General features: G+C 40.3%; 1 protein-coding gene across 1 annotated transcript; it reads right to left on the bottom strand.

Moving 5' to 3' along the window:
• Positions 1 to 1,816: 1,816 nt before the first annotated feature.
• Positions 1,817 to 12,225, bottom strand: LSMEM1 (leucine rich single-pass membrane protein 1). The gene is made up of 5 exons (XM_055281413.2): positions 12,185 to 12,225; positions 11,911 to 12,057; positions 7,942 to 8,073; positions 5,844 to 5,972; positions 1,817 to 3,067 (listed from the first exon to the last, which is right to left on the bottom strand). Exons 3-5 carry the CDS (start codon positions 8,066 to 8,068, stop codon positions 2,928 to 2,930), a joined length of 396 nt encoding a protein of 131 aa, XP_055137388.1. The 5' UTR covers positions 8,069 to 8,073; positions 11,911 to 12,057; positions 12,185 to 12,225; the 3' UTR covers positions 1,817 to 2,927.
• Positions 12,226 to 13,361: the final 1,136 nt, after the last annotated feature.

Raw genomic sequence — 13,361 nt, 5'->3', positions numbered from 1 at the left:
TGCACAATATATTCCAAGATACCTCAGTTAGTCCAAATGACATGTGCACCAAGATTCTCCCCTTTTCCCCAGGCTATTGTTACCCAGAACAAAACAGTTGTTTTGTGTTATTTTCATATCTCCTTGTTGCTTTGTTCTTGCTTTGGGGATTGGTGCTCATTGACAGAGTCCTGGCCAGTTGACCCTGGTCTATCCCTGAGTGATAAGTAAGTACCCTGTACCCCTTAGGTTGCAGCTCAGTGGCCTTACTAGAAGCCAGAGCCTCCTAATTCCAGGTAGCTCCAAGACCCAACAGCCTCCAGGTGTCACAGCAGTGCATGGTATGCAGAGCTGGGCCAGGCCCACCTATAGGTGGTTACCAAGACAGAACAATTTGTGGGGCTATAAGAAAATTCTTCCAGGGTCCTCATGGCAGAATACAAAGTACGTGACATGGGACCTGGAGTCAGAAGATATGTGTGATCCTCCCATAAGGGCTGGCGACATCAGGAAGGGTGTGCAGATAAAGTCTGTTACTAGAACAATCATCCCTCTCTCAGCCTCTTGTGAACACAGCCAAAGTCCAAAGAATGGTACAATACTCTCTTTTCTTTTCCTATCAGGACATGTCTTGGTTCAGCTGTTCCTTCTATTCCTTTTGCTTCTCCTGGGCCTTACCTTTAGTGTCCCACTCCCTCCTCCCAGTGCACCCTGTGGGTCAAGCCTTTAGCCCCGGGCAGACAGACAGGTTCCTGGCTCCATTGCAGGTAGGTGAATGTGGATCCTTATGTTATTCAGACTAGATCATTTGGAAAACAACAAACCTTCCTGCTTATACTGATCGCCTGTTATACCGTAACTTAACGAGTTATTTTGCTAAAAGACTCTCACCCCATCATCCTTGCTCAGAAGAGATCAGGGTGGCTATCATCTTAAACCATGCCACAAAAAAAATGTTTGGTCCTTAGTCTCACCAATAGAGGTTTAAATGTAGCCGGTTATTTCCACTATGCCACGCCTACTACTTTTAACAATAATATCATTATAATAACAACTAACATTTATTGAGTTAGTCCTTTATATTTTTAAGTCCTTTATATTTATAACCTTTTTTAAGCCTCATAATAATACTATGAAATCGATTTTCTAATTATTCAATTTTACTGAACACAAAAAATTAAGTTAATTTCCCCAAAGTCACAATAAGTGGTGGCACCAGGATTCAAACCAGGATGTTGGATCCCAAAACCCATGTTCTTAACCGCTGTATTTGACTACCATAAGATTATCTGTAGCCAGCCAATACGTTTTAAACACGTCCAATGGAAGTTGTTAATTTGTGAATCGAATACCCAATACCAGGAGTTGTGGTGACTGAAGTCTTCCAGGCTGTGAGGGTCAGAGGCATCACCACACCTCTGTCTGTGCAATACAGGCAGGACAGTACAGATAAAAAACATCGGCTCCAAAAAGATGAATAAAATGATTTATCAGACACTATTTTATGTTGTAAAAACCATAAATTTCTTGGAATAAAGGTTATCACTGGGGATGAAATATATCCACTGTTTAGATATTAAAGAGAGAAAAGTATAATAAGGCATACAGAAAGGAAAGAAATGTGGTTTTTTTTTCAAAGAGTTGTTGCATCAGATCATCAGTTTCTGAAACAACTTTACAACAAATCGTGATAACAAATGATTTTTGCCATACCCTATTAATAGGTCAAAAAAGATTTTCCAATAATTGCAAATTTCACATTTTAACAATGTTCTGCACGATATCTATCAATTTTAAGAAAAAGAGTATCAATACAAATGGTTTTTGAGTGCAAAACTGGATAAGCAAAATGTGTTTATTTCATTAACTATTTAGTATTGTAAAGTGAATGCTTAATATCCTGGTAAACCCAAATGTTTTTGATCAATCCAAAATGATAGAATCATAATACTTCTTCAATTGACTGGTAGAATATTTTTATATTAAATAAAAGATTTTCTAAGACTCATATGCTTTTTAAACTCATTTATTTCACACTGTACCTTATGTCATATGCTGTGTGTCTTACTTTCATTGCTGGAACTAATGCAGGTTCCAAATATTCTAACTACATAATTTCCTAGTGTAATTTAGCAAAGGCCACAAATCTATCAGATTTCTTCCAAATCAATCAGCACGGTACCAAAGTGCTTTTTCCATGAGAAACAAAACACACAAAGCTTATATAATTACATATAACTGTCCATCTCCTTTCTTTATCCTGCACTGTTATGTAAGCTCCTCTTGAGTAGAGTGATTTGTACAGAGTAGGAGCTTAATAAACATTAGCTGAATTAATTAGGCTTTCCCTTTTGACCCCCAACCCCACATAACTACTGCTCATGTTTTCACCAGCAAACACCAGACAGCAACTAGCTCTGGGGCCCACCCATCGCTGTCCCTGGGGAAATAGAGTCAAAGTCTAATCACCTGAGCAGAATCCCTCTTATTGAAAAGAGTAATCACCTGGTTCCCTTCAACACATAAAACTCAATGAATTTCTCAGGCTTTCCCAGACATCTGTAAAGGTGTATGAGGTGTCATGAACTTCACTGACACGGTGAACTTGTTCTGGTAGCAAAGCTCCTTCTGTAAGAAGTTGGACGTACATAGTCAAGTTATCTTGCTTTGTTGATTCTCCTCCCTGCTAGCTGCCTACCCAATTAAAGTTGAAGCTCCCTACCATAAAAGGGGGCTGAGACAAGTTCACCCCTTTTTAGTTGCTATTCCCATACCCACTTGCCTTGGAATTGCTCCCATTTTGCACAAAAAGTGGGCCCCAGGGGTGGGTTCCCTGACCAGATCATCTGTTGCCTGAAGAAGTGCACTTTCTCAGTTCCTAACCCTGTACACTCCCAGGAAAGTAAGAAGCTCAAGGTGTTAGCAGGTGCTTTCAGAAAATCATTTCTTTAGTTTTGTTCAGAGTCCAGTTGGTTGAGTTGGTTGAGTCGCTTTACGATCATGTTATTGATTCTCTTAAGATCATCTATGTCTTTTCCTTCAGCTGTTAGTCTTCTTGACACATCATCCATCTTGTTTCCAGTTTGAACTTCAAAACAGAAAACAGACTGTGTTACATTGGTTTCCACTGTGTTCCACTGAAATTCATCAGATCCCCATGTTGGTGCTCAGCTGATGCTGAAAGACACTCTTGGTAAATCCCCTGTTCCCATATCCACACATGCCAGAAGCCCAGGAGAGAAACTGGTGAAGGCTGAAGTTGCCTATCCAGTGAATTGTTTTTACAATCTCTTGGTGCCAACCTAGACTACCTTTGGCAACTTCACACCAATTATAGCTAAAAAAGACCTTGCTGTGAGCAACCAAAGGAAACTGTCAGCATGTTTGATTATCCTCCCAGAAGTGATTGCTATGTTGATTTATTTTGAGACCCATTCTCAGAAAAAGGTTTTTGCTCTTCATTTGAGAAATTACATTCTTTGGGTTCCAGCCTATTTTGACATAAGTCTGCTTGTTCTGAATTACCAGCCCAAAATGAATGTGTAATAATTCTCCCTCAGACCACCCATTAGAATGGAACAATATTTTCCAAATACACAGGACCTTTGGCAATAAGATGCAGAATGGAACACTTTGAGGTTTGCTTATCAGAGTTAAATTTTCTAAGATGGCTAGAGGAAGGATTTAAGATAATAAACTTAATGTATCTAACACAGAGCAATTATCCAATAAAAAGACACACTTCTTTATTCACCTGATCTTTCTGTTTCTCATTTAATATGACTTTGTTGTCAATAAAAAACACTCAAGGCAAATATAAAATAAATCTTATTCATAAAAGTGGAACATAGTGATGTTGATAAAGTACATAGTCTTTGATGTCAAGTGGAGCGTCCTTGAGCCCCAGTTTGGCACTTATTAGCAACATGACCTTGGGCACATTAATAGATCTCTCTAAATCTCAGTTTCAGCATTGGTAAAACCAAAATAATAATGGATTTGGCTGGGCATGGTGGCTCACACCTATAATCCCAGCACTTTGGAAGGCCGAGGCAGGAGGATCACCTGAGGTCAGGATTTCGAGACCAGCCTGGCCAACATGGTGAAACCCCATCTCTACTAAAAATACAAAAATTAGCTGGGCATGGTGGCTCACACCTGTAGTCCCAGCTACTTGGGAGGCTGAGGCAGGAGAATCGCTTGAATCTGGGAGGTGGCATTGCAGTGAGCTGAGATCATGCCACTGCACTCCAGCCTGGGCAACAGTGAGATTTCATCTTAAAAAAAAAAAAATAAATAATAATAATAATAATAATAATAATAATAATGGATTCTACAATACAGAGTTGTTATGAGGTTGTGGGCAAAGAGGTATCAAGGGCTTAGCACAGTGTCCGGGACAGAGTAATGACTCAATATATAGCATTCAGTATTATTTCCCTCAATCTTGCTACTTATCTCACAGAAAAAAGAATTTGGCGGAGGGTTGTTCACATGTCTGTAGACATACCTAAAATTTCCTAATAGTTTAACTCGGTCATTACCCCCAGGCAGGTGTGGCAGGATGACATGCCCAGTATTAATTTATGTTGGAGTAATGGTTCAGAATACTAGCCTGTGTGCTCTTTCTGGCATTGCTGGTTCAGTAGCCAAGCCTCCCCTAATTGATCATCAGATGCAAGTTTGCAACTATTGTAAAAATAGTGCACATGTTAGCTTCTAAATGCAAAAGGTCATCAGCCCGGTGCAAGAGAAGCAATTAAACATGACCCCTCCCTCCCAGTCCCAACCCTTTTCTCCAGAGGCTAGATAAAGACCTTCAAGCTGCAAGGAGGGAGGAGTCTTTGGGGGAGGAAATAGGATTGGAAGCGGTGAAAGGGTCATCATGAACTCTGCCCACCTGTCTCCTCTCATCGTCATCATCACCTCTGCCTCCTCTAATCCTGAATGAAATTAAATTAGAGCCCTTCCAAAGGCTACAAAGCACTCAAGGGTGAAAGAAATGACAGTGCAGTGCACCCAGGCAAAAAGATATCAAAGATGACACCTTCCCTTAGGCTCTGTCTGCTCTTAAGTCATCTGGAAGAGAATCAAAATAATTCCAGAAGAGAGAGGAAACTGGTGGGCTCTGTGGGAAGAGGCAATGCTCAGAACGGGAGGACAGCACCCCAGGTGGACAGCACCCCTCCCACATCCAAGGCAGAGAGGAGGGTGGTGCTGAAGGCTTGAAGGATCTCTTGACTGAGAAGCTGAGGTGGGGGAGCCTGAGTCACCACTCAAGGTCACAACATGCATGGCCCAGGCCAGGAGCAGACAAAGCAGGTTATATTAGGAGCAGGTTGCCTGGACAGGATCAAATTGGAAAGAAGCCACCTTTATACATCTCCAACACTGTCTCTGGGGCCTTGCACAAGCCCTCAAGTGCTTCTCATTGATGTCTAGGATGATATGCAAGTGAGAAAACCTGGGAGCGAGTTCAGTTCGAAACCTCAATGTTTCGATGTTATAGATCTGAATTTAGTGGAGAAATCTAGGCATTGGATAAAGTAAAGCTAGAATCAACCAGAATAAGTTGCCTTCCTTTGGGCAGCTAGAGGCTCCAAGTGAGAAATTAAAGTGCTATAGAATTATTTAACATACATATTCATGGACTTCTGGCACTATGGGCTTCTGCAGTGGGTTTGTGCCCAAGGGACCCTGTCCTCAGCCAGTGGGGTTCACTCAAGGCATTCCTTCTTCTTTCAGCGTAAGCATTGATGACCAGGAAGCATTGACTGGAGGGTGCAAACTTTGCGGGAGCAACGTTAACCAGCTATGAATAAATGCATACAAGTAATTAAAAATAAACCTGTGGTGGCACTTACCTATTAGAAATATAACGAAAAAAACCAGTGCCAGGCTGACAATCAGCACAATTAGCAGCCCCACAAAAAACAGACTCCGGCTTCCATTTCCTGAGTTTGTGCCAAGGACTGGGATTTTGTCCTCTAGAGCTAATATGAAACAAACAAAAAACAAGGACAAAAACTGCTCAGCATACAACTTGTCAGCAGAACTGAACAGTACCCCTGTGTTAGACCATGAGTAATGGATACACCCACTTTCTCTCTGACAAGCCTAGAAAGTGACTTCTTTTTTTCTGAGACAGTCTCACTCTGTCAACCAGGCTGGAGTGCAGTGGCTCGATCTCGGCTCACTGCAACCTCTGACTCCCGGGTTCACGCCGTTCTCCTGCCTCAGCCTCCCGACTAGCTGGGACTACAGGCGCCCGCCACCACGTCCGGCTAATTTTTTGTATTTTTAGTAGAGACAGGGTTTCACCATGTTAGCCAGGATGGTCTCAAACTCCTGACCTCATGATCTGCCCCCCTCGGCCTCCCAAAGTGCTGGGATTACAGGCGTGAGCCGCCGCGCCTGGCCGTGACTTGTTTCAGGAATATCTTTGGGCACAGAGAAATTTGTGAATTATTTACCTTCTTCTCTATTGGTATTCAAGGAATAAGCAGGGTTAAGCTATCTCCTTAGACCTGTTTGGAAAGTTCTTTGAAGACTATCTTAACACTGAAATAGCAGAAAGTGAATTTTTGTGTGTGGGGAGAGGGAATATAGAAGTTAAAGGCTAAGAGTGATAGAAGTTCTATTATCCTTTCCCAAAGTAACCCAGGAGTAAAACAGAGCTGGTTGTGGGACACCTATGCTGGGTGGAAGACTCAACTGAATGCTCTGGGATATCTCCCTGGAAACTTCTTTTATTATAGGAATAATCAGTTAAGCCTACATCCATTTAAACAAAAACGGCCCTGACCTATTTTGGTTTTTTAAAGCTGTCTTCTGGATAGATATGCTCTGGAAGCAAGGTTCTTTTAAATGCTTTGCAGTTGAACTGAGAATGCAGCTACATTTTGTCAATAGCTTGGTTCACTCAAACCAAGAATTGTCTGCATTTAATCACCGTTTTTCAAGGTCTGGTTGCCTAATAACACCCAGATTATTAGTTGCAGTGAATAAGCAACACCGAAACCTGGGGTAGTGGAGATCATCGGATTACTTTTTGCACACTCTCCTACATTGAATTGGTCCCACTCACTGTGCCATTTGATTATGGACAGATGGGTGGCTTACGTCCCATGCCTTATAAGTACATCCTATGCCATACCCTTCAGCCACTTTTGCTTCCTAATCAAAGCAACAGCATAGGGCTGACACCTGAACTTCTATTGAGACTGACTGCAATAAAAACAGATGAAAATTTGAACTTATTAAAATGAAGAAAAAAGGAGGAACTCAGAAAGGATTTAGACAGGAAATAATAGATATAAAATTGGGACAATAAGTTTAGAGTGCATATGAAACAAATGGCAAGTGAGCAATTAACACTGGTGTTTGAATGTCAGCATTTAAGCTACAAAAGATGGCACTCAGAGTGATCTGATAAAGTTCATTTATAATATTTAGGAGGCAAGATACACATTTAGTATTTAGCAGATTTTATTTTGCTTCCCCCACCCCCATTCTCCAACCCTTAATTGCGCAATTTGTAACTTGTAAGTAGAAAATGCTCTGGATTGAGCATTCTCTCAGCAATCTGCTATAAAACAACACTCCTGTGGGAAGTGGTCCCCATCGGTGACCTAGCCATGGTCACTAGGAGAGGGATGAGCCAGCCTCCAGGAGTCCAGCTCTGCAGGCTCCACCCCTTTCCAGGGACAGAAATGCCACAGGATCTCAGAATATTTGAAGTCAAGAGTTCAAATCTTGTGTAGGAGCCAAGAAAGCCCATAATCCTGTCAAGTATTCAGAAAACAAAAGCAAAATTGCCCAACAACAAATAACATTTCCAGTGCCAACCTCTTCCTAATGCCCACTCTGCCCCCACCACACCCACACATCCAGTCAGCAGTGGCTATTTTTAGGTAGCCTAGAAGCTAGGAAGGGCCACTCTGCCTTCCCCAGCACACATACGGAACAGATGCTGCGATCCGGCTGGACAGAGGTTTAGTTTGTTTAAGTCATTTATGGAATCCACCACATAAAGCTTTCCATCTTCCTGAATGCCACAAGAACCAGTGTCCTGGGAAGAATGAGTCATTGTCCCTGGAAGAAAACACTGATGTTAAAAACAAGAGGTTGGGCTTGTGAACTCAACTTCACAAGAACCACAGCCATCAGGAAGCCAGACAGGCCTATGAAGAACCACCCACAAACAGTATTTTCAACTAAGGCTCTGGAGAACTTGGCTTATCCAGAAAAAAAATATTTCCTTCTGTGGACCACTTTGTAATCGTTCTTTTTGCTTTGCTTGCCAGGAAGCTCACAGTCAAATGTGTGGCCCAATTTTAAGAATTGTACATCCATGTATACCCTGCTTATCTGCAAATGCTCTTTTCTCCTCCTCAGGTGTCTCAGTTCTGCCTATATTTTCCCTGGATCTGTTTTTATTTTGTAACTAATTTTAAAATTTTTCTCTTTTATTACATTGTTCACATTCTGGTGAGATGCCTCAAATCCTTTGTGCAAGAAGACTAGGTAGACAAAATTAAGCTAGTCAGCAGTGGCCACAAAACATTCTGAAAGAAGAGAATATTACCATGAACCATTCTAATTGCAGGAAGCTTTAATAGAAAATTGCAATTTTTATAGCCTCCCTCCATATGGCATATAAGTCCTTCTCTTCACACAATTCCTTTAGCCATAAGATGCTGACGGTGAGTCCCCAAGACAACAATCTTAGCAAACTTAGCTGCTATAGAGAGGAATCCTGCTAGACTTCAGGACCTCTGAGATCTCTTCCACCTGGGTTTCCCTTAGACTGAGGTCACTTATGTAATAGCTTAAGGTTTATTAAATATTAAAAGTAATATTCTCTAATGACAGCACAACTGCAAGCAACACTGAAAATCCTGAAGAGTTTAAAAGGTTTTCATGGAAATGTACCTCTAGCACAACAGAGAACTTGTGGCCATTTAATTATGTGAAAAGAAGGCTCTAGAAAGACAAATTTCAATTACTATAAAAGCTTTTCCTTTCATGGTTATCAAGTCTAATCGTGATAGAGGACGTTTGGATCTAGAAAGGGTGTTAGATGTGCTTTAGCTCCCATCCTTTCCGCAAATGAGGAAATGGAAGCTCGGCGAGGTAAATGCCCAGGATCACACATTTGCCTGGTAGCAGAGCTGGAATCAGGCCTTTTGTTCAGCGTTCAATGAGTCTTGCTTTGTGCTACTTTTCTTTTCTACATCCCTTCCTAATCCTGCCTCAAGACTCAGCTCAAACATCACTTCCCCTAAGAAGAGAGAACCAACCTGTCTTTCCTTTTGCCTTTGCTGGATTCTTCACATTCTTCTATCAGAACATCTATAGTATTTTATTGCATTTATTTGCTTACATCTTTGATTTCCCCAGATAGACTGAAAACTCCTTAGAGTAGGGACCAATCCTATCCTTCAAATGCCCAGTGCCAGGTTTAGAAGTTGGTGACTTATGTTAAGATGGAACGCCTGAAATGTTTATTTAGAATTTAAATCTCACCGTCTTCAAAAGAATTGGAGGCAGTTAATAATAAGTACATGAACAGAAATAAGATTGAGGATAAAAATCCTCATGTGATGTCTATCTGGACTCTAGTAAAGTCAATGCGATAAATATGGTGCCTGTGTGTATTTGACAACACACTGTTTACTTCCTGTTACTGCAAAAATTTCCTTTAAAACTCAACTACAGGATGAAGAGCAATATAGAGTTGGGAGAAACCAAATTCAGAGAAAAAAAAAAGTATACACCTAAAGAAGATATGGGGGAAAAAAGTATCAGACATTTACTGAGCAATTTAAATTTAGTCTAAAATATTAAAAAAAAAAAAATTTCCCAGTAATACCTAAAACTACTGGTACTTGTGAAAAATGTGCTACCAGAACCCTAGCTAAGAAAGTGAGCTCAGAAAGTCATGGACTAAAAATTTTTTTTAGAGTTAAAACTAAAAAAGTGTGTTTCACTTATCTTGAAATTTTAATTAACAAGAACAAACAATTCCCTGAGTTTTCAGATAAGATACTACCATAACACTTTATTGACATTACTGAATTCCAAATATACTTCATAGAGCATTCCTAAGGAAATGACTAGATATGACAATTAAAAAAAATTAAAAAGCAGCAGCAAATAGAGTAAAAGGGCTTTAGAGGTCAGTCAAATCTTATCCTTTTGCAGTTAAAACCAAGGCCCCCAAATATTCACTCATACATAGTCACAGATTTTAAAACAATCCTTTTAGATGTGTTTTATATTTTATCATCCGTTTATACTAATATTTGACCAAACAGTAATATACGACCAGGAAAAAAGTTTTATGTGTCACATCACAGGACCACTGTTCCGCACACAGCTTCTATTTTAGGTGTGGTAACTGAAGCATGGTTCATTTTTGGATCTCTGACTTAATAGCCTTGAGCCTTAGCTTCCCCTTCAGGAATGTATCTGCTGTTGCTTAAATTTCATACTGAGGCTTAATCAATGTTTACTAAATAGAGACCTAGCTAGAAAATCACGGCCACAAAAACTGACTTTAAGAGTACAGCTAATAAAATCTCCAAATTACTGGCCTTGCTATCTACTCAAAAGGTGACTCCAAAAAAAACTAAGACAACAACCTAGTGAGCCATGATGTGCTCTGAAAGAAAATGTTTTCTTTAGAGTGAAGTCGCAATGTAAACATATGCTATTCCAATATTTTTTTAATGAACTGCAACATGCAAATGGAAAAATAAAGAACTAGCAAAGAAAACTGAGTTGGGTGCTGTTCCAGGGCTCCAAGAGCCTGCAAATGACTTGCAAATGACTCATGAGTCTGCTAGTAAATGGATACAAGATCACATGGCCCTAAAACCAGGCCCCACAGCTGTTTGACACCCAGTAGTTGCTATCTTTGGCATCTCCAAATGAGGGCATCTAGGAACAACCAGCAAGGCTGGAGAAGCCAGTGTTACTAGCAATTCTTCATCACAATAACTTGACCCTCCTTTCAACTCCAGTGTGCAAATTTGCTTATTCACCAAGATTGGCTAAAGCAGCATCCCTTTAACAGAACCCTTTCTTATACCTTGACTGGAAACATGTAAGTAATTTCATTTTCCTCTGGTTTAGATAACTGCTAACAGTTGATTTTTTGTCATTTAAGAATTCTTTGACTATTTACAAAAAAATATTCCGACAAATAAAGATAATCGTCTATGAAAAATTGCCTGGTGCTTTATTTTTTAACCACAGGAGCTTGGTATCAAACCATAGCAATAACTCACACCAGTATTGCTTGCCACAAAAACGGAATTATTATAATAGGGCATAATTCAAAACTAATAAGCAGTGTTACTGAATGAGTCATGGTAATTTGTTCTTTAATTTCATTTCCGAGTCAATGCCTCTTAACACTCAGGAAGTAATTTTTAAAATCAAGTCTAAATCATTTCTATCAAAAATGAAAAACACAGAGCACATGCAACAAAAACTTCCCAGACTCAAGAATCATAATTCAGTCTCAGTAGAGTAACAGCATGCAAATTACTTACAAAAATGTGAGCTCTGACTGCTAGGTTACCAGAAAAACAAAACAAAACAAAACAAAACCAACAAACAAAAACTAATTGTTCAGAAGCAACTACAACAAAACTTTTCTACAAATTCTGTAGTTCTCTCTTTGCCTTTCTTCAGCATACGGGTGCTCCTATGAGGCCCATAAGCCCCAGCATGAAACTGTTGGTCTATATTGTGTTAATTTAGCCAAGCAGTGTTAAGATTCCATATCCTGACTTTTTTCATAATGTCTAAGGTTTTTAGTAAATATATGACTAAAACTATGCTTTAAAAGGAAAACAACAAAAAAACACCATGCCCTGATTTAGTTGGTAATTGATGAGGTTTTTATTGGAATGAAGTTACCGTCCTTATCTGGCTGAAGCAACTGTTAGCTGACACCACCTTTCCAGCACTCCTGCCATGGTATGCTTCCATATATAAATATCCTGCAGCAGGCGGAAGCTGCCACTATGATGACTGACTTGCAAACACTCCAGACAAACCAGAGAACTGCAATAAACATGGACAGAATATGATTATGACATCATAACAAGGATGACGGCAGGTCAGACGCCTAATGCTTCCAGTAGCTACAAAAAGCAATTGTGAGTGGGCGATTTCATGGCTACAGACCCACCACAGGTGAAGGAAGCACTCCATCTCATCAGCCGCCTTTCCTTTACAAAGGCTTTGTTCTGTGAGTGTCTGCACATCCTCCTTTCTCAGGAATAACAGCCTTCTATTTATGTGGTTCCCTCACATACATGCCAAGGAGCTTCTGCCCTCTGCTGTACATAAAAGATGCTACAGTGATGAGACCAACTATCCCAGCAGGATACTAACAGTGAGGTTGCAAACAGCTGTGCAATCCTTTATCATCCTTACTTCCATTGCCATGGCTTGATGGACATTATTCATCTTTGAAACATTTTTCATATCAGTGAGAAAATACGTGTTCCACAAAATTTTCTTTGAGACAGAATCTTACTCTGTCGCCCAGGCTGGAGTGCAGTGGCATGATCCCACCCAGCCTACTGAGACCTTCCTGCTTCCAGATTCTCCTGCCTCAGCCTCCCGAGTAGCTGGGATTACAGGCATGTGCCACCATGCCTGGCTAATTTTTTCATTTTTAGTAGAGATGGGGTTTCACCATGTTGGTCAGGCTAGTCTTGAACTCCTGACCTCAAGTGATCCAACCACCTCGGCCTCCCAAAATGCTGGGATTACAAACATGAGCCACCATGCCCAGCCCAAAATTTTCTTTACACCTATATCCCATACGGACCTCACTCTGCTTTGGGGGAAGAGGAATGTCATTTTTTTTTTCCCTTCACACTACCTAGTCTAAGAGGGAATGTCATTTTTTCAAGCCTCATCTGTACCAAAGACTAATTCTTGGAGGAAGACAATATAACTAGTAACTTTTCTCAGAAATATAGGTTAAAAAGCTATGTCAAATTTCTCTGAATAATGAAAATGTTCATGTTAGCTATTATGCTGTTTTTAAGAAATCTCCCAACTACTTGATCTGCCTTAAGCCATGTAACCTTTGAAGATATAATAGAAGTAACTGCCTCATTTGGGGGCATTTACTGCTTTTCCTCTCTCCTGTAATCTTCTAACTTTGTGGAATATTAAACTCCCCTGAAGGAGGAAGGAAATGGAAACTAAGGAATTTAATTGTTGAGGGATATACTGATTATAAGTGGCAGAGATGAGATGTAAACCCATACCTCGCATTCAAGTCTGAATTCAACTATACACCAGTGAGGGGTATAAGACTGCCTTTAGGCCGGTTAGACTTCTGGAGAGCC

Source organism: Symphalangus syndactylus, chromosome 6 (genome assembly GCF_028878055.3).
Source record: "Symphalangus syndactylus isolate Jambi chromosome 6, NHGRI_mSymSyn1-v2.1_pri, whole genome shotgun sequence".
In the NCBI taxonomy this organism is placed as follows: domain Eukaryota; kingdom Metazoa; phylum Chordata; class Mammalia; order Primates; family Hylobatidae; genus Symphalangus; species Symphalangus syndactylus.
Note: the sequence above shows the minus strand (reverse complement) of the source record. Positions and strands in the feature narration are given on the sequence as shown.

Coding starts and splice junctions, on each gene's coding strand:
- LSMEM1 (XM_055281413.2), bottom strand. CDS start 8,068: ATGACTCATTCTTCCCAGGACACTGGTTCTTGTGGCATTCAGGAAGAT. Junction 5,973..7,941: donor CGGATCGCAGCATCTGTTCC/GTATGTGTGCTG, acceptor GTTTCATATTAG/CTCTAGAGGACAAAATCCCA. Junction 3,068..5,843: donor TTTCGTTATATTTCTAATAG/GTAAGTGCCACC, acceptor TCTGTTTTGAAG/TTCAAACTGGAAACAAGATG.